General features: G+C 36.2%; 1 protein-coding gene across 3 annotated transcripts; it reads right to left on the bottom strand.

Moving 5' to 3' along the window:
* Positions 1 to 1296: 1296 nt before the first annotated feature.
* On the bottom strand, positions 1297 to 20619 carry LOC132064201 (DNA replication ATP-dependent helicase/nuclease JHS1). 3 transcript variants are annotated; one of them, XR_009416519.1, is made up of 35 exons: positions 19937 to 20619; positions 18047 to 18214; positions 17732 to 17965; positions 17584 to 17646; positions 17287 to 17472; positions 17152 to 17205; positions 17008 to 17069; positions 16153 to 16285; positions 15898 to 16008; positions 15671 to 15767; positions 15402 to 15484; positions 14404 to 14469; positions 13309 to 13468; positions 13134 to 13185; positions 12946 to 13003; positions 12709 to 12819; positions 12040 to 12096; positions 10920 to 11054; positions 10581 to 10832; positions 9515 to 9589; positions 8511 to 8632; positions 8349 to 8421; positions 8142 to 8246; positions 7830 to 7997; positions 4919 to 4988; positions 4687 to 4838; positions 4365 to 4442; positions 4197 to 4289; positions 3967 to 4104; positions 2870 to 2909; positions 2695 to 2768; positions 2463 to 2597; positions 1986 to 2271; positions 1775 to 1894; positions 1655 to 1673 (listed from the first exon to the last, which is right to left on the bottom strand). XR_009416519.1 is itself a non-coding variant. In XM_059457110.1 (34 exons), the coding sequence occupies exons 1-34, from the start codon at positions 20570 to 20572 to the stop codon at positions 1515 to 1517; spliced, it is 4320 nt and encodes a 1439-aa protein (XP_059313093.1). In that variant the 5' UTR covers positions 20573 to 20619; the 3' UTR covers positions 1297 to 1514. The 3 variants fall into 3 exon arrangements, 1 of the variants encoding a protein (XP_059313093.1); XM_059457110.1 differs by lacking the exon at positions 1986 to 2271 and having other exon boundaries at positions 1297 to 1673; XR_009416520.1 differs by lacking the exons at positions 1655 to 1673; positions 1775 to 1894; positions 1986 to 2271; positions 2463 to 2597; positions 2695 to 2768 and having other exon boundaries at positions 4197 to 4282.
* Between the last annotated feature and the right edge of the window lie 1314 nt (positions 20620 to 21933).

Raw genomic sequence — 21933 nt, 5'->3', positions numbered from 1 at the left:
TATTGCCAGTAACCCCTCAAAAGTTAGGCCCTTATTTCAAATACCACTATTTTTGGTTTTGGATCTCTCAAATTATTCCTGCAGGAGATCCGGACCCATTTTTTTTGCTTTCCGCTTGTTAATACATAGAATTCAATCAGCATCTTAGAAAACATAAGTAAATGAGCCTTTACTAGAGCCTCAAAAACCTGATTAAATTGTACAGCTATTATCTTTTTAATTGGAATCTTTTTTCTGATAATCACTAAATAAACTCGATTACCACTAATTATGTATTAGTGTAATACAAGCCCCTTTCTCTTGCCCTTTCCCTTTTTCTTTTCTTCTTCCCATATATGTTTCCTCCATTCTCGTCACCGATCTTCTCCACAATCACTATTTTAGCGTCATCTAAGTTGTTCCTCATATTCTCAATTTCTTTTCACTACACAGTCACAAACATACACCTGAAGCGTTTGAAAATCTCATCCAACCCTACCCACATGTACATGGTAGCTCAAAAAACACATAGGCGAAACATCATTCTCTCCCTCACTTGTCATTGATCCACCAACAGACACCAAACCTCTCCAAATTAAATACAAAATAAGCATATTCCAATTAGCAATTTTTAACTCAAAAAATAAAGATAAATCCATCATTTCAATGCTTAGATAAAACCATGGGGAACAACAAAAAAGTATTTCGTACGAGTTTTCGATAATACAAAATTTTTAGTTCTTTTTTCTTTCCCCTACTCAATTGTGTTCTATCTATTTGAGCTGATGGTTTTATACCGAGACAACCTCTCTACCTCCCAAGGTAGGGGTAAGGTTGCGTACACTCTACCCTCCTCAGACTCCGTTTGTGGAATTACACTGGGTATGTTGTTGTTGTTGTTGGTTCTATACAGAAAATTCCAAAATTTGAAGTTCAACTGTGGAGAGTGCAACACTACCTTCCAACAAATTTCTGCTTTGTCAAGATGATGCTTGGGGATAATCTTAAGGGGCAATATGTATTTTCCCTATTATTATTTTTTCTCTGTCGAGGGAGGCTGTGATGAATATATGGCAGTGTAGTTTGTATCTGCTTCCGGTGATTTTACTTCAGAAACTAATTTTCGTTTGCTGGTTTGATACTTCTATGGATATAACATAAACCACAATTTGTGCAGCAGAATCTTTTACCAACGGATAATAATAACATTTTTTACTTGATTGGCTGATGCAATAAAGACATTAGCTCCATGCTTTACATTTTGCTTTTGTACCTTTGTTTATGTAGGGAAGAAAAATATGGGTTTGTGGCAACATATGCACGAAATTGAAGATCAAATATATCATCAGACATCCGTTGGTGACTTGACCCTTTAACTACTTCATTTCACTCAGAAATTTTTATTATTTACAGAAGAATGAATGGCTGGGTGTGGTCTCAATATTTACATTTAAATTAGAGAAGAGGATTTTGCAATGATTTACATGATCGCAAATAGCAAAATTGGGGGTAAATGGGTGTTAATATCTTTAACATCATCTCAGTTTGGAGCATCTTCTCAATTCTGATTTATGAGCAATATCCTTCTTGGTTATGCTCAACATGCCACCTTGCTCTTCCACCTTTTCAATGAGAAGCTTTAGCAGAGGCACGTTTGATAGCGTAATGCATGAACCTACCATTATCAACTTCTTCTGTTCAAATAAAAGACAAGTACATTATCCATAGAGTATGAGGAGCTAGTGCAAAGTTTCAACAAGAAGAAAAATTATGTTCAAAGGAACCGTATCTAAACCTTAGCACGAGTAAGAGCCACGTTAATCCTGTGCCAGTCTCCAAGCAATGAAGAAATGTAGTTCCTAGGATTTTCACTTGATCTTACAAAAGAAAGCAGAATGCAATCTTTATCTCTTCCCTGCAAATATAAATCAAGACTAGGACAATTAGGAGCAGCAATGTAACAGTTTCTACCTTAGTAATCACATTATTTGATGTAACTGCAAGACCTCCTGGAGCCACAGAAAAATGATTCTAAAAGCAAACAATCGAGTAGATTGGATTATTCATGATTTGCGAAACGAGCTTTTTGGAGGCTAATAGCTGGCACAAGATAATCTTAAACGGCTGAGAACAGATGAGCGAGGACTTGGTAGCCTTTTCTAGGCCAAAGTCAGTATTGAACATTAGCAACTGTCTGAGAAGTAGCATTGTGAGATTAGCCTTCTTGTTCTGGCCTAGGTATTGTGACGTTTTAGGCTTCTCGAACTTCTGATTCATAAATGAAAAGCCAACCTATGTATAAAATTGACAATTACACAACATGTTAGAGGATAACCTTAGATAGCTATGTTTCTATTTAGGCTGGTCTACTGATTTTCTTCCCTGATCCGCTGCGGTAAAGCAGCTGCTTCCTTTTAGGAACAAGAAAGGTTGCAAAATGAAGATGTTTTTCGAGAATGTAATCACATCAGCATAAATATTACCTGGTATTTATCAATGGTATGTATCTCCACTGATGTGGAAACAGCTTGCCGGATAAGATCTGCTTGAGAATTGTAGGGTGTAATGATGCCTATATCTTCCTCCAATATACCTCTGCTCAACAATCTACACACGATCTGTAGGCCAAAATCATTATACAGAAATTGGAGCTTAATATATTTCTTGTGATCCGATGCTTAAGATGTTAATGGAAGAAGCAAAAGGCATTCATACCTCGGAAATGATATTTGCTTCCATTGGGTTATTTACAGCTTTGCGGTCATTTGTTTCAAATGCAAGCAACAAATCTAGTTTGGAAAGACAGATAAGGCGACAGTTTAGGACAAGGACGTTTAAACCGCATTTGACAAACCTGCATAATTTGATTTGAGATAGAAATTTGCCTAACCTGTGTTTATAAAGACGACAGGTCTGTCTGGATTCATAGCCTGTCAAGACCGATCATACCAGATTATTTCACAAAATAAGAGAACAAGCAGTTGGGGTATTAATCCTTACAATCCATACAACATAGTTTCTGGAAGGAATACAATTTCTTAAGACGAGGTTATCCTTGTCAAATAATGCTCACACCAAACTACTGCACCAAATCTCTCCCTTGTAAAATTTCTCCTACTGTTTTCCTACATTCCGGTCATGATCTTTGTATACAAAATTGAACTCCTTGTCAGTGCCCTACCACTTTGTACAGAATTGAGACACTGGACAGCAACACTTTTTACTCTTTAAAGCACAAGGAAATTAACCAACAATTCTGTCTCATTAATAAAAGGTTTGCAAAGAACATGTGTTTAGGCTATTATGTTTTTCCCTTATTAGTCTAAACATATTAGAGCAACCAATTACTTATCCAAAAGACTCACGATTCACAAGTAGTACCGCTTCATCAGAAACTGGCAATTTCTTTTACTAGGTTTTTACTTGACCCCTCTTTCATCTGGGTGCATATATTACGCTTTAGAAAAAGAGGAAATTTTAGTGATGACACTCATCTAGAACACCATTAAACAGCAATATTCACCAAGATAAGCGCATTGAAAAAGTACATATAAATGAAAGGTAATACTCTAAGATGAGAGAAGAACTGTGTTTATGACATGATCATGAAAAGATGACCGGACTCCTTGAGAAGCAAGTAGAAAGTACAGAGTAGCGTGTAAAATGTCAGAAGAACATAATTTGCTAATATAACTTAGCAGAGAAGAACCAGCAGCTCACACTTAACTTATTTACAGGAAAGAACTTATGAGTGCTCAAACAATGACAATTTTTCACCAGGTGTATTTTCCATCCAAGCATCAATCTTTTTAGAAGGTGCAGGCCACTTTGGAACACGTATAGAATAAATTGGCGTCATACTTGGAATCAACCTCTAATTTCCATCCTAATGTCATTCTTTCCAGATGAGGCAGGCCTCTAATGTTTGGATCAGTACTAAAATAAAGCAGGATCATACTAGGAAGCAATAAAATTAGTGACTAGTACCTCCTTTATCCACGTAGGCCCAGATTGCAATCCTGTGTACTTGATTTTGGCATTTTCTACTTCAGAAGAACCACATCGCAATCTGTTACCATATATCAAGGCATTTGATAATTCCATTATGGCTGCACACATGCGGTACTGCAAGTTGTAGCATAGTAGTGGCAACTATATCAAGCCAGACGAACTTTAGAGGTGGAAGGAAGCAACATCTTACTGAAGTTTGAAGATACCTGGCTTTGCAAAGCACAAATTGCTTGGGGGTGAGCTTCTGAGAGTCTGCAGAACAGGCTAACTGCCATTCCATTTTCTCTGGCCTCTGCACTCTAATATGGGAAACAGATTTTGTGTCACGAGTTACAAAAGCATTGGAGCTCAATGCAGAGGAAATCAAGAAATACCTGGACAAGTGGTGGTAATTGATAATGATCCCCAACTAGAACAAATTTTGATGAAAATGTCAATGGTCCCAATGATACCTGGATTATAAATCTAATATTATCATTTCTTTTCCCAAAATGGATTTGTAATCTGGTGGCAAATGTAGTTCATAAAATAACTAGCTCTAAAAACATAGAAGCGAAAAGCACAGGAGACTTTAATTGAGCTTATATAGAGCAATTGCAATCAATAACAGCAACCACTTTGACAAGGTAACCTCAATCACAACCTTTGTTGACCAAAATGTTCAGATCTTTACTGCAACCCAAACTGTAAACTTACCGGCAATGTAGTTTGTCCAGCTTCATCCATGATACACACATCAAATCTCTTGTTTGAAAGCAATGGGCTGGTTATCCCCAAACACGTAACAGCAACAACTTTGCTTTGCTCTAGCCTTTGCTTGATCTCTTCAAGACCATGAGTGTCCATCACTGTAGAAGAAAGTCCAGTAAATTAGTATTTCGTGGCCAATCATGAAGCAAATTCTTTGAAAATGTGACTAGAAACCAACTTGATAAGCAATTCTCCCGAACTTCCTCGTGCACAACCTCGTATCTTCCAATACGTATAAAATCTATACCCTGCAACAGTATATATGTTAGTCCCAATGTACCCCCTGAAGTGGTAGCGCACTAGATTGGTATGTAAATGTAAAAGCAGTACATCACTTGTGTCTTGTGGTTGACAGTCAGCAGAAGCATACCAGAGAGTGAAAACACTAGGAAAAATAAATGATACTCAGTAATATGTTGTTGAAGTATGTATAGAGATCATTCCTAGCAGGACATTTCGAAAAATCCATGCCCTTAGTAAAAGAAGCAAAGAGTGATTTTCCTCGATAACACTTGCATGAGTGAGTCAATCAGCTTTGTTTTACTTGCGAACAGGCTTCAAATGTAGTCTAATATCTAAATGGATAGAAGTAAGAGATCTTTTACTTGGAAACATTTATACACGAAGAGGTAATCGTCACTTTACTTAAATTATTGGCAGTCTCTGGATCTAAATGTATTTAAAGACAGGTTAGAAGGATAAGATTTGGTTTGTTTTCTACCATGAAGCTAATAGTGTATATTCGTTTTCCCCTTCGCCTAACCCCACTAAAATATAGCCAAGCAGCTTTTCAAATTCATCAACAGCTTAACAGCACTACCTAACACTTTTCATGGTTAGGCAAAGTTATACACGATCTACAATATGCAGGAATTGAACTTCAAAGTAAATGCCTTGTGTTTCATCAATTTGGACTCAAGATATCCCTTGTTCAGAATTTCTGTTAGTCATTTGTTAGTATTTCTTGAAATGCTTCAAGTTACTAGACAGTTTAAAGGTTATTATTAATCATATTAAAATTTGAATGCCTACATTTGAGCTGTTCTTTCTTCAAGATTATATTGAGTTAAGCTGAACAGTTATAATCTATTACCTTATCTATTAAATAACTAGTCTTTCGTATTTTGAATGTTTTGTATATTAAATTAAAATTCAATGAATAACAAATTACCCCATGAGAATTCCCTATCAAAAAATTACCCCATGAGAATTAACATTCTTCCAGCAGAGCTTCAAATGACAGATGGAGATCCTTCTTAACTACCCTACTTAGAAATATCATGGCTCTAAGGTACACACATTTCATTCTTGTTATTTTGTGTAAATAAGTTGTCAAGCCTAAGAGAGAACTTGTCTGATTAGAAGATGGAAAATTGAATTTGGAAGACTATAGGTGTTGCTGCAACCCATGAAATTCATTCTCTTTAATCATTCATCAACTGTTCTTTCACTTCATGAGAAGTTGAGAACTCAAAAGCCCAAAGACACATTGCATTATTGGCTGGATTTCTGACAGAGCTTTTAAATTAGCAATAGATATAAAGTACCTTTCTTCATGGCTAGCTGGGGAGGAATATACCATCCTGCAACTAGTCACTGGTAATTTTTGTAGATTGGGGGTTCAGAAATGAGATAAAGTCCCCAAAACGCTTACCATTCATTCAGTGAATTCAATTGACACTGAACAGATAGGAATGCAACAGATTTATGCTAGAATTTATTTCAGGAGTTTGGAGGTAGTATAATGGGATGTGTATACATCTGTTTCTAAATGATTGGAGGATAAAGAGGAAATGATGATGTAACAGAGATATTTGCGTTTTGCACCCCTAATGTGTGTAGTCTTTTGTGATTTGCACCTTAACCTATTATTTTTTACGATTTGCAGTCTAATCTCTTTCGTTGCTTGCAGAATCAGTAGTCTAATTTCTTCACAATTTCTGAGGGCAAAATAGGCATGTAAAAATATATTTTCTAAAGTTTATTAATTCTATATGTGCAGTGGAGGTCAGGTTTAAGGCCAAGCAAAAATTGCAATTGAATCTCTTACGGTGTGTCTTTGATTGAAGAGCGACACCAACTATCAAATAAAGTTGAGATAAGAAATTAGAAGCAGCTTCTTTCAAGGTATGATTGCATTATCAACATCGAGACAGAAGCATATGGTTACAGAAAAAGGTGAAGTGGTTAAAGCTTAATAGACTCTCACAGACAGGAAGGTATAAATGTGAATACGTGAGGTCCGCCATTAATATTATTTCCACTGATAAACTCCTTCCACGTCCTTTTGGAAAAAAAATTATACGATCAACGATTCAGTAATTCTACACTAGGTTCTTCTTCTATAATCTATATATCACCCTCCTTGCGACAACATCCACGTCATCTCCTTTTTATAAGTAGAGGTTCGGAGATCCTTGTAAATATGAATGATAATGTCCGGATATCAAATACCTACTTTTTTAATTGCAGGATATTTGTTCTAATGTCGGCTATTCAGCCGAAGAAACACAATCAGAAATTTTATGATAATTTTATCTCATACACATGGATAGGCGAAAAGAGTATCCACACCAAACCGCTGAACATAAAGAACTTAGGAAAATATTAGTTGAATTATGCCTATTTTGTCCTCATAAATTATAGTATAAAATTAGAGTTTCTAATGGGTTTAAGGAACTAAGAAGACCAGGGTGCCAATCATAAAAAATAATAGAATAACGTGCAGAATACAAAAGAGTGCACACGTTAAGGGTGAAATGCAAAGAACTCGATTTAATACTAATACCAGGAGAAGCAGCTAGGCACAGTAATTATCACAGTAAGCCCTTCTTAAATCATCAGATCATCCTAATGCTACACATCAACTCATATGCATGCCTTGCACTGAATGTATATTTTTTCATTTTGCTAAATCCAGCTTTTCCAAGACAGGACCTATTTAAAGCAAGAATTTATACTATGTTGACACCAATTCTACAGGTTATACCTTCTAAATTTATGAGATACAGCATAGTATGTAAATAAAAGTAGTTAAACAAAAATCAAAAGCACTAAGTTTCTTTAGAAGCATCAGAGATAGAGATGACCTGAGCCTTCAGTTTGAGAAGCAAATTGTCAACAGCTGAATTTGTATAGGAGGTAAGCAAAATGGATGAACCTCTCATCAGCAGTGCCTTCACAGCATAGACCATAGTGGATGTTTTGCCTGTCCCGGGCATTCCTAGTATCAGCGCATAATCCTTTGCTGTAAGTATCTGCAGTAATGACAATTCAATATGTTGCGGGTACCCATTACAGCTTTGTATCTGGTTTATCCAATATGATTCTGATAATTCACCATACTTTTGATTTTCAGGTACAACTATAAATCAAATTATAGAGTTTCAATAATTCTTCACCTTGAGTATGGCTCTGCGCTGATCATCATTCAAGTTCTTTTCTGACCAAATGTATGAAATGGCAGGATCCTGACTAAATTGACATCCACTATCAAACCTAGGCACCTGCAGAATTTCATAAGTAGATTCTTTTTTTGTATCATTCATCAAAGAGGGCTGTAGCTGAGGAGCTGCAAATAGAACTTCATAGTTAAGTAGAGCATTCACCTCCAGATCAACTATCATTTTCCTCAGATGAGTACTCTGCTCATTTTGCAGAAACAGTTGTATAAGGTTGAATCTTCAAAATCAAAAGCAGAAGTAAGTTACACTTGGAAAAATATGTGTGCTTCAGATGGGATAATAAAACACAAAAAAAAATTAGAATACCTCATAATTGCAAATGAACCCATAAATTCATCTTTATGAATTCGCCACAACTGCTTATGAAGATCTTGTGCCTGTGAAGCCCGGCTGCTTCCTGGAAGCCTTAAGCGTTTCGAAAGAGATACCTGAATTATGAAAGCAAATTATTACACAGCTAAAATCTGTGCATGTCTTTTTACATACATTGGACCCAAAATCCAAAGGAGTCCCCATGGTTAATTTAACATTTCAAACTTCTTAATCTGTGTCAGAATTATCATAGGACTATAAAAAATCCACAATATTTTATTTTTCAAATACAAAAAGAGCAAGGGAGTGTAGCCTGGCTCACTTCAGATTGAGCGACAATGGACCTTTACTATTTGAAAAAAATACTATGATAAGATAGACAGGTTAGGTTGTGGGCAATCCTGAATAAATACAGATATATTCACAGCAAAAGCTTTGGCTCCTGAGTAAATACAGTAAGCTGCACGCTAGTTTAGAAAACTTCCGTGTATACTGTATACACCTTTTAAACTTCTCATTCTTGACAACGTTTCCAGGTCCTGAAGTAATTGCTGTTTTCAAAGTGGAACAAAAATGAAGATCCGTGTGAAGCTTTACTTTTGTTAATGGTCAGAGCTCTAACCTTCAAAATCTTGTTTATCTCAATTAATCAAAACATTTCATTATTATGATCTTTTGCACAGGTTGGAGCCACCTTATTATTAAAGAAAGGCAAAAGCTTTTCAGCTGTTGAAAGGGACCAAACTGAGAGCTAAAGCTTTAACAAAGATACTAGTGGATGAGAAATATAAGTTTCCTATTTTTTCGTTGGAACAAATGAGATTATTTCTAAAGTTTGGATTGCTCTATCTAAGGAGAATGAAAAGAAGGAACTGAAAACAAGGTACATCCATGCATTCTAGGTTTTTTGTAGCCTTTGGTTAAAAATAGAGATACACTAAAGTAATAACAACTCCTTGCATTAAAGAATGAATACCAAATAAAGATCTAATACTTACTGAGATGCGAGAGCAACTCATATCTGCAACAACTCCAGTAGTTATTAGTATCCCACCAGGTTCAGTACTCAACACCTGAATAATATAAAATATATATTGTCATACAGTCAATTGCTCAGGACCACGAATAGAACCAAACACTTATAAGTCTGCACTTTCAGTTTAGACAATTACAACACATACAGAGCAGAAAGTGGAGGATGAAACAAACAATTCCGCTAATAAGAGGCCCAACAAAATTAGAAGTTACTCTATTTGCAGGAAACTTTTACCAACATAAGCCATGGCCCCAAATAAATCAGAAATTCCTCCATTTTTCAGAAAATAATTGAGTATCATTCTGTTTTTGTCATTGAATAGTGAAAAGAACTCCCTTTCCTATATGAGTTTCATGACGCATGGCCAGTCCCAAAACCCTGGTAAAACCGGAGGGTTTTGATAAGTTGATGGTCAGTGTGAAAGTAGAGTCTGACTACAATGAATCCTCTAAATTACCAAATTTGTGAGATGACCCCAGAGCCCACCAAGGAATGTGCTTTCAGATAGAGCGGAATGAATGCAGAGGATTCAATAGCTCACCACAACTAATTTAGGATTAAGGCACAGTTGGTTGATGGAATTCGGAATAGGGCAGCCCGGTGCACTAAGTTCCCGCTATGCGCGGGGTCCGGGGAAGGACGGGACCATAAGGGTCTATTGTACGCAGCCTTACCTTGCATTTCTGCAAAAGGCTGTTTCCACGGCTTGAACCTATGACCTCCCGATCACATGGCAGCAACTTTACCAGTTACTTCAAGGGTCCCTTCAAAATTCTGAATAGCTTCATAATTTTTACAAAATAAACTAAATGAACTATTAGTTCAGGCCATCAGATTAATATAATCCATAGGGACAGGATCATGCAGTTCACTATATATGCATAATTTACTGCTCTGTCTCACTATTGTTCTAAGACAAACAGATGATTTTATACCAATGGACCAGTAATTCTTGCTTCAGCTGAATGCTGTGAAAATAGAACATTGAGGAGTGCACAAAACACAAAGAATACAGGAAAGAAGAATACCACATAGTCCCCGTTCCTAAGCGAGGATTCAAATTTTTTCACAGGAAAAATGGAACTGTTCAGAGCATCATCCTCTCGATGAGTGTCCAAGGAATTCCAATCTCGATGTACAAAGCGATACATAAATTGACTTCCTTTGCAAAAATTTGTTGGTGCGGTTCCTTCTGACGTATCAAGGACAAGAGAAGATAAGCAAGGAGCATAAAGGTCATTCTTTAAACTTTGTGAAGACCAAATTTGTTTCTTTGCAACCTGAAAAAAAAAATTGAGTTAGCAAATAAAGAAATATTCAATAGTCAGGAGGTGATTTCTTAATTTACAATCGACCTTGCATTGTACCTCAACTTCTTTAGCCTCCAAGTCAATCAACTGATCCCATTTTTGAAGAAAATTAGTATGTGCATTTGTTAGATGGCTAACAAGTGAATCAAACACACTGCCCAAGCCGCTACCTTCTGTGGTGCCACCGTATGCCTACGAAAATTATTCAATAGTATAAGTTTTTAATTTCGATGAAGTCCCAATAATATTGGAATGCTGATGTTCCCCATAATGAGATTTATAATTAAGATTTGAATTGCACACAAGTATTAGGTGCATAAATCAAGATAAAAAGGCTGATTTTCATGTCAACGTTGATTAGGCTCATATGGGAAACATAAATGTTGGATGAGATTTATCATCCTCCTTTATTTTACCCAATTGGATAAACAAAAATGGAAGCAGTTGCCAGTCAATTCTCAAATATGTTCCTTTAGTCCTTTCCACTGCAAGATGCTGACTCCTCATCTTAGGGCAGATTGATTCATATTCAGAAAAGATGCGAGATTGCCTTGATTACATGTTTAGCTTCATAAACTGAAGAAGTTTTGGAAAACTATGACCTTAGAAAGCTAGTACATGTTGTAATATAGATGTTACAAATGCAATATTTTGCCACAGTACAGGTTTAAAATAAATACTAGTTGTAGCATAAATGTCAAAAGTTCGGTCTTTGATACATTTCAGGTCTAGTATTCTAAACATGGCATGTGTAATGATAATTTTCTATTGATTGTTGAGTACCAATTCTTCTATCAGAAAGCACCTATATTACTGTAACCACATGATCAGGTAAAATCTCGGAGAAGAGAACTACATTTGCTCTATGTGTGTAAGCCTATTATATTTGTATATTTATTAAAAGAACATTCGCCAACCAAAGGAAGTAGTTACTGATTTCAACAACTAAGCTCCCTTCTTTTCTTCTTTAGATGGTTTATCATTTGAGTTTCTCAGAATCTCCAGTAATTTTGAAAGGAGAACATAATTGGAAAACAGAGGTAAAGATGCTATAATGTTTTAGGATTCATAAATAAGTCATCACAGAAGCCCCTTTAACCAATTATTTGAAAGTCTATATAAGTAAAAGCAAAAAAAGGATTCTTGTCGCAATGAAGACCCTGAGAACTCAAAGTACCTTATGATAAATGGTACAGACACTGAGGTGGCGACAGCCTCTGCACATATTTGGACTCTGCATCAAAAGAATAAAAGTCAACAGAATTAGTTACTAATGTCTAGAACATTTTGTTAACTGAGTTATTTTTGGTCAGGCAATAAGCTTCAGTTTTCTGAGCCATTTATGGTGTTTACTTATAATTCAAGGCGAAAATGATTGTGGCCTGGGATCGCGGCGGAAGATGACAACCATGCTTAGGTCTCTACAGAGAGAGTAGTATCAGATACAAATTATGAAGGTGTATTCAAAATGAATTACACTCTTAAGGGGCGAAAAGATTGACCTCCTTGAAGACAACCAAACCAATTGGGGTGGGGGGTTGGGTGTATATTTCAGTAGAGATTTTTATGTTTTACCAGAGAAAACAGATTACACCACACAAGAAAGAGCCTTTTTACCTTAACAATTTCTATAGACTAGTACTGGATTGTGTAAAGGAACGGAGTAATAATAAAAGGACACACGAATGTGGGATAACCCTGAATATTAAGAGCACGACACACCATTATCTGCAAACTGATCAGCAATATATTCAATGACTAGTAAATACTAATGTAAAGTATCAGTACTAGCAAACATTATCTGTACTTAATCCCAGTGTAACAGGATGAGACGTAGATATCTTACCTGTAACATTGGTGGCAATTGTTGAGTTATAGTGGCCTTGAGAAGATCATTTGCAAGTTCATTACGGCGCATTATTAGGCCAACCAAGTCAGATCTGCGAACAGTTATTCCCTTGAAAAATGAACTGTAGTTTTAGAAGGTTGCAGAGGAAAAAGGAAAAGAAAAGCAATCTATGTAATTCTTAGATATGCTTGTTTTTACTACTTAAAAAATAAACAAAAAGATACTAGATTTTACCTGCGTCTGATCTGTGTGCAGATAATAAAGGAGACCATGACCAATATGCTGCGAGTATCTAGTAAAGAAAAAATATAGATAGCAATGAGATGAATCTATAAACAAGATCTGAAGGAAAATCTCATGGCAGTAACAGAATATGTCAACAGTAGGTGCATAATTATGCAAGTAGGCAGGGTTCTGTGCACCTTTCCGACATTAGAAGGGTATACAGCATCACTTGAGCATTATGTTCCATAGCTGTCTGCAGAATGAAATGTCAACAATAGCCTAGAGATTAGGTGCCTAGCAAGAACGAGTAAAGTGGAAATTATTGTCACTTCACAACTAAGTGGTACTATTTCTGGAAATGCTCAAAAAAACCTGCCTGCCCATTTGTTGCCTTCCCAGTTTTAAATTCGAGAGGCATAATCGTCTCATTAGGTTCATTGCTGTTGGATTTTACATTTACTTGCAAGGATGCATCGATCATGCCTTTCAACCCATATTTTGGAGCCCATGCCATTTCTTCAATGTCAAGTACCTATATTAAAGTTCATCCAAAAAGAAAAGAATATAAGCTCAGGGAGGATAGACGGACCGGATAGGGTGACCATGTTATATGCATTTTAAAGAAACAATTACAAGCTAACATAAGTTCTTTCATGTAGGTAATGTTATTCTTTTTTCGACAAAACAAAAAGGGTCTGTCATGTAGGTCATGCTAAAAAAGCACCATTAGTTGCATTCATAATGCAGTTTAATCTCCTTTAACACAAATTATGTTCGGAAAAGCTACTCAATACCCAATCAAACCTAATAAATCAGGGATAATCTTGGATAAATAAAGCAGTCCCAAGTGCATGTCGCTAACTGAATTGAAGGACAAATCCTGTAAATGCTTGGGGAATTTAAGTAGTACATTTTGTCTAAGTTAAGAGAACATGTTAGATCAACAAGTGCCATTGGTTGCTCAATACCAAACATCCTTCAATAATCTACCTAACCCAAAAAGTTTACAAACATAACTTATATTTGATGTCCCATAGCTCATCTAGCAATAATGAACCTTTTCTTTAAAAAAATCTTAACATTATAAAGTAGGACAATTTACATGTGTTTTCATATTCTAATTGTGACACTATAGTATAATAGATAGAGTGAGTGAATTAAATTTCAATTTGAGGTTGCTGTATGTGAATCTTGTTGATTATTTTCTTATTTTGCTCATCACAAATCATAATTATCAAAAGAAACTAATATTAGAGATAAACGTGTTAAATTGGAACCTTTTCTAATGATCATCCTGATGTGTTTAATGCTTTGTATATCAGAAATGTTTGCAAAATATGCTTCTGAGAACTAACTAAGCTCACATCTCAAGATTATAAATTATTCGACGGATAGCCTTAAAAGATATAGATTGGACGTATTAACTCAAGCCTGGATTACCAAGAAAGGAAAAGGGAGGTTGCTTACTTCAGATACTTTAATCTTCTTAACTCCATCTTCACTTCCAAAATCAATGCTTGGGCTTTCTGAAACCTAAGAGTTACAATATGTTAAGCTCATAAATATATTAGCTAAAAATGGAGAGAAATAATATCAATGTGGCAACAGATGTAAGAAAAGGCACAAACAATAATCAAGATGTACTGAGAATCCAACACAAAAGAATTAGGCCCCAATGAAGTAGAGAGTAGTGGAGGACAGAGAAAAAGGAAAAGTGTTGTCTATGTTACATGGATCCTTCAAACTCTGCTGCACCTCGGTCGATCTAAATTGATAAGGGTGTGGGTGTGAGATACCACCACACTTGGGTAATTCACCTAGGCTGCACTGGCTACAACTATGGCTGAGAAGCATAGGTTGACTGTGTTTTGGGTTTCAATTTTTGGGGTTTACATAAATATTCACATAAAGTATTACTGGAAATCGTTACCACTATACATTTATTAGTGGTATCTCACACCTGGTATCTCACACCCGTGACTAACACCTTTTCTAATTCCCCAATCCTAAGATTTAGGTGATGACAAATCATACTTCTAGATCCGCACCCATACCAGACACCCACCTGTATCCATGTGTTGCACATTTTGGTTGACGTGACAAAGAGGACAAAGTCTATGTACAAAGAATTAGGAACTTAGTACTGAGGAGGATGGCTTTAACCACACTTTATTTTGGTACCATAGACAACTTTGTATTTCTCAATTGTTTCATTAGGATTTTACAGGTGATTAGTACAGAAGTTGTAAACAATCCATAAAATGTCAGCTTTCTTTAAAAAAAAAAGTTCTTGACGGGGTTGCATGCATTGTTGAACAAAGTAGCCAGATTTAATATTAGTCTGACAAGGAGTTCACACCATTCTAAACTTTCAAAATCACAACACCTCCGTTCCAACTTATTTACTAATGGCCTCAAGATAGAATTAACAACAATCAGGATTGTTTAGATATGGAGCCATGTACCTCTGAATATTGGAAGGAACGTATCCAATTCAGCAGTTTTGGAATTGCCTTAATCAATGTCTTGTGGGTATCATTTTCATCAACTGCAATTACCATAAGTTTGAGTTCAGTGTTGAAAGGATTGCATAATGTAAGTGCTTTGCTGGAGACAATTCTGTGAAATTTATCCATCAAGGACTTCTAATCTTCTAGGAAAGCATGTTTTCAGATGGCAACGTGATAATTATGACTTCACAAAGGAGCAATTGAGAGAAACCTATGTTTCCCACCTCCACATGCATATAGGCTCTCAAGACTCTTCTGGAGCACTACCCTTGCATAATCCTCCAAGAATTCTTTTGTAGGGAACTCTCTGATCAGCCCAGCCTGGAAAAAGGTAGTCAGTCACTTTCATATGGCATAGTTTATAGTTCATGCATAGCAATGAAAATATAAACGAGGACAGGAAAATGTGCCTATGACCATTGAAAGACAAGGAATTTTTCATTCATAAAACCTGAAACATCTGATGCAATAATGTGCCAATCAATGCTGCAGCTGAATACTCGCCAGATTTTAACCTCTCATCCAGCACAGCTCGTCTTGAGCAACTGAAGCTGCCAGCAACCTAACAGAGTACTCAACATTCAAGAGCAATGAAAAAGAAGAATCATCAATTGATCGAAGCAAGACTTTCCATAAGCTAGAACACGAAAAGACAACATGTTGAGGAATTGAAACAAACAAATGAAAAATAATTGCACGGACATACCCTAGTTCCAGATACTAAAATATCTGGATGAACAATGAGAAAATTCTTCTCGCGGTTTATTTCACATTTTCCTTCACTGTCAAACTCACCAATGACATGAATAGTATCCCCTGGTGCAACAACACTATAGCACCTGGAAGGAGATTTAAGTTTTCTCATCAATACCATGTTTGTCAACTGGTAGAATTGCAAAGCTTAAGAAGAGACGATTTCAATTCTCTTCCACAGAAGGTTCATAGTAATGATAAAATTTATAGTTCCTCACAACTGGAAGGTATTTAGATAAAATGAAACAATACATAAAAGTGTCTGGGACTAAAATGTTGTCTGCTGTCTTTGGATTTAGGGTAAAGATGCCTCTGTAAACTCAAATGCAAGGATAGACAAACATAACCAGCTACCTCAACATCAAAAGATATATGATGCCAGAAGAAGGGGCACATAACTAGTCTTTAGAAAGTCCTTCCAGTAGTAACCTCTGTTTGTCATGATGATCTCATTGGGTCCATGATAGTTCTAAAGAAGCAAATAATATTAAGCTACACAATGCACATTGAGATTATTTGTTCTGCAAGACAAAATCATCATAATTATACTGTTTGTTCGGAAGATGATGTAAGAGCAGCTATAGTATTTTTGTTCAAGTAACAAGCCATTGCGAACAGGAAAGTTCATCTTCCATCTTGTGCTTGTCTACAATCTACTATAGCAGAGATAGAGAGGAAACTATTTAAGAGTATAGTTTATCTATTATAAAACAGATTGATAATGAAAAAGCTTGTTTGTGAATCTCTGTTTTTAAGTATATTCACAAAGCTTGGTGAGAGATGAAATAACAGAGATTCAACTCATTACCACTCATCCCTCAATTGCAAAACCCTTTCTTCTCCACTTTGTTCATTCAGCAAGCGCAAAACCTGAAAGTCATCCCCAGGTTATTATACATCACTGGATTTATTGAGAACTCAGAAACGTTTTCACAAGGCACTTGGCACAAACCTTGAAGGAGCACTGCGGCCCAGATGTTCCAACTTGTCCATGCTTCTCAGAAACCTGTAGTTACATATGGTTAATAGTAAATTGACTGGAAATTCACATGAAAGATCTATTTGCATAAGAGAAGAGCTGAAATACCTCCAATACAAGAAAATAGATAGTTGACTCTTTCCTTTGGTCACTTGCACAAATATTTTCTGTCAATTTCTGCAAAACAGCAGCTGACTTAGCTGGTCCATCATGACCATGGGATGCAATTGTCTCTTCACATTTTGGTTCAACGGAAATTACATCTTCTACTTGGTCTAAAAGCTCAATCAATGCCTGAAACAGGATATATAAACCTATAAAGCTCAGGGACTGTTGAAGAATGACTAATTACACCTGCACAGCATGGGGTTATAAATGACTAACAAATGTCAATGATTCAAAGACCTTTTTGTGTTGCCTGGAACCAAGCTGATCAGTGGCTTCATTAGGATCGACTGCGTTTGCAGGCTGCATTAATTGCCAGAAATCATCAGAAGTATATCTTCTACAAGAAACATGACAGATTTTACTTGTTTGATGATGAAGATACTACCTTATCACTGCCGTATGTCAGAGATGGTGGAGTCTGAAAAGGACTCTGACTGTTGATTACTTCAGCTTTGCTCTGGCAGTTTGAGTTTCCATTGTTTTCCCACAAATCCGTTGTGTGATCTGTGTTTCGGTTTCTCAAGCTAGCCCTATTTGAGCATACAAATGATTTATCAAGTGCCTTCAGTGGAGGTGAATGAAACCACTTCTCAAACTTTCTTTCTGTCCCAGGAGGCGTCTGTAGTAATCATTAGTGTTATAGTATTACAATAATAAGAAAACATGCCCCAGAGCATAACTGTACGTTATATTAGTGTACCTTTTTCATTGAACATTCTTGAATATTTAAGGAGTTGACTCGTGATGAATCCCCCAACACCTTTACCATCTTTGGTAATTGTTTGGACACGGCATGAAGTCGTTCATTCACTGGAGATATTCTCCATGTTATTTCATCGCCTCCATCATCCTGGCTTTGCTTGATCAGCTAACAAACAACAGCATATATTAATTCACAAGTAACTGACAATCAAACTTGGACAACTTTTGAATCAGTTAGATTTAATTCTTTCTCTCTCTTCCCTTTTTTTTTTTTTTTTTTGATCAGGTAAACGTATTTCATTTATAAACATGGCCACCAAAAAGGCCATATACAAGGGGTATACCAAAAAGTAAAGGATCTACAAAAGAAGATGATTATCTATAAAACCCACCCATTGCTCTATACAACAAGGGGCTTTATGAGTGCACCAAAAGAAAATAAGTGACCGGAGGCTACTCCTCAGTTGAGAAAAGCTCGCTTCAACCCCATCAAAGGCTATTCTATTTCTCTCTTGCCAAACGACCCACATCATCGCAAGGGTAACCATGTTCCAAGCTCTACGCCTTCTCCTCCTTTTCCCGCCTATCCAACAAAACATCAAACCTTCACAGTTTTTGGCATTACCCATGAAATTTCAAACCACCGAAACATGTCCCACCATAACCTCATGGTAAACTCACAATGTAGAAGAAGATGATCCACGTCCTCGCTGGTCTTCTTGCACATGTAGCACCAACTGACACAGACAACCTTCCGCTTTCTAAGGTTTTCCGCCATCAGGATCACCCCTCTAGCAGCTAGCCAAGAGAAAAAGCACACCTTCATCGGCACCTGAGGTATCCATATTGCATCACACGGAAACGCATCCTCCTCCCTAATCAACAGTTTCTCGTTCCTTCTTAACCATGGATGCAACAGTCTATGCATCCAAAAATATAGACTAAAAGGTGTATTAAGTTTATTAAACAACTGATGAATTCAAAGTCCTCCTTGCAAGATAAAAGAGGTTGCTGGGGACAAAGAAGACCATGTACAGGTCTTCAATATTCCAAAAGCTGGACATCCATGCCATGTCTATACAATGTTTGTGATAGGTCTCTGAGGTTAGGACCAAAACTCCCCAGTTCTGCAGTGAGAGATTGCCAAACTCGACCAAGAACAACTCTTATAAAGCAAAACTGGCCCTACAACAAGCTAAGTCCTGTAGCATTGAGCATGCAGAGAATACTTCTTAGCTTATCTCCTACTCGATAATTGTCAGGGTTAGTACTAAATTTAATCACACTGGCAACATATTTATGTACTGGGGAAATACATTTGGTTAGAGTTATTACTCTCCTACTTCCTTTAGCCCCAGATACAAACAAAATAAACATCTATATGATATTATTACTCTCCTTTTTAACTTCCTTGGTTCTCAAGTGTCCCAATTTCATGTAGACAGTGTACCATCTAATAAAAATGCTTCCTGCTACTTTCGTCCTCTCATAATGGATTCAGATTAGACTTGTTACTGTTTTGGCTTGACTAAGCTTCCTGGTCCATGAATAACCAAGTGAACAGAGTGTCCTCCTTCCCATCTTCAAACAGAAGTAGCAAAAAAAATTGACCTTCTAATAATAGCAGATACTATTGACAAATGTTATTTTACAGATAACTGTATTGCTTAGAAGTCTTTTCCATGATATTACATCAAAGAGTTTACTTGCTAATTTTCTCCCACTCTTAACCCGATCCATCATCACACAGTTTCTTATCGAATTAGCCTAAAAAGTTGCAATCTTTTAATTAATAAGTAAACAAGGAGACCCTTCGCTCATCTACACAAGTTGAGAAATGAGCTCAGAGTAAACAAATAAATAAGTAACAGAAAATAAAGACAATTACCATTCCTGGAGAAAACTTGAATCGTTTCACCGACTTGCAAAACTCAGGGGTTACTTCTGCTTGATTTTTCGCCTCCGTAGGTGTATTCTGAGATGAACTACCCGATTCATTCTTCTTCAAACTCACATTACTTTCCTTATTTTCATTTTCCCCAACATCAATTTTTTTATCTGGTTCAGTCACATTTCCATTGCTTTTAATAACTTTAGACACTGAGTTAACCTTTTGTTCACCTTCCCCAATTCCCTTATCCTTAAATCTCTCCAATACATCAAATTCATCTAATCCAGTCACATTTCCATTGCTTTTAACATGAGACACTGAATTAACCTTGAAATTCAATCCTTTTCCACCTATTTTTTCCCTTTCATTAGAATCTAAAGCATTTGTATGAGTTTTGGACACTGATGATACACTAGAATTATCTTTAGGGTTTTGAAATGAATTTGAATTGGAGTTGTGGGGAACAAGGGGAGTTTTGGATTTCTGTGAGAGGGTATTTTGGGAGTGTCGTTCAAAGAAATGCTGGATCCCAAATTTGGACGGCTGAGATTGTTGCTGCTGCTGTTGAAGGTTGTGGTTTTGATGGGTTGATTTCTTTGTTGAACCTGAGCTTGTTCTTTTCTTTGGAGGCATTTTATTATGTTTGGATTGAACTGAGTTTTTGGTATACACCTGAGAATAATAACCTTTGAGAGGAAGAAGGATAAAAAAGTTGAAAAAATGTGTAAGAACTGAGTAGGGATTTTCCCGCCAAAAGACAAAGGGAAGATTAGGAGGGATTAATGTTTGACCGTCGGATTTGATCAACGGTGGCGATAAAATGTTGGATTTTACGGTAAAATCAAGCTGAGGTTCTTCTTTAATAGTATTTTAATATAAGGGTCGTTTGGAAACCATGGTATTGGCAATACCAAGACTATTGGTCGTTTAGCAGGTAGCCAAAATTATTTGGGGATTATAATTTCGGAACTAATTTATCCCATCTCTTGGGATTAAAAGATGATAAAATAATCACGAAATAAGTGGGATAAGAAGGAATATACCATCTTTTAAGTTGGGATACATTTTATACCTTGTTCGGTACAAGATATAAATTTATCCTATTCTACCAAACATGGTATAAAAAATTACCATGCACCAAACGACCCCTAATACATGCATAAGCATGGTTAAAGACAAAACTGCCTTGAAATCCCTTAAAACTAAAGAATGTAGAGGGTATTTTTGTAAACAAATATTTTTCTTAGAAATTATGCAATGCATGTGTTTTTTTTTTCATACACCAAACCAAATAGTCTATAAGAAATAACCTCAGCATTACTAATCTTTACATACAAATACACTCTATTCGATATTATTCTTATACACCTACCATACGAACCCGACCATTACTAATCTTTACATACAAATACACTCTATTCGATACTATTTTTATACACCTACCATACGAACCCGACCGTGTAATGGATTAGAAGATTCATAAACCAGAGAAAATATTTTCTTTTCTTCCTTTTTGGATTCTCTCCTATTTTCTTGGCCAAACACGAAAAAGAAACTCATTTTCTTTCTCACTTTCACGTCCCTTACTATCAACATAAAGCATTATACGTATCTTGTTATAAAACTATATATAATTGCAAATAAACAATAGAAGCAAACCAATAAGTTTGCAAGAGGAGGAGGAAGAGATTGTATTATCACATTTCTTGATGTTACAAATGAAAAAGGCATAGCTCTCTTATTTAGAAGAAGTTTGCCCCTAATTATACTTGGTACACTAAGATATACAACTTTCTACAACTAATATACAACTTGCAAGTGCAAGTTGTATTTATCACTTAATGTGTAAGTGGTATAATTTACATAATAATACATCCAAATATCAACTTGTATATAGTTCATAACACTCCCCCTTGGATGTTTTATTAATAGATAATGTGCCTCGTTAAAACCTTACTAGGAAAAAGAGTGGGAAAAAAAAATCCTAGTGAAGG

This window comes from Lycium ferocissimum, chromosome 7 (assembly GCF_029784015.1).
Source record: "Lycium ferocissimum isolate CSIRO_LF1 chromosome 7, AGI_CSIRO_Lferr_CH_V1, whole genome shotgun sequence".
NCBI lineage: Eukaryota > Viridiplantae > Streptophyta > Magnoliopsida > Solanales > Solanaceae > Lycium > Lycium ferocissimum.
The sequence above is the reverse complement of the archived record's forward strand: the minus strand, read 5'-3'. Positions and strand labels throughout refer to the sequence as shown.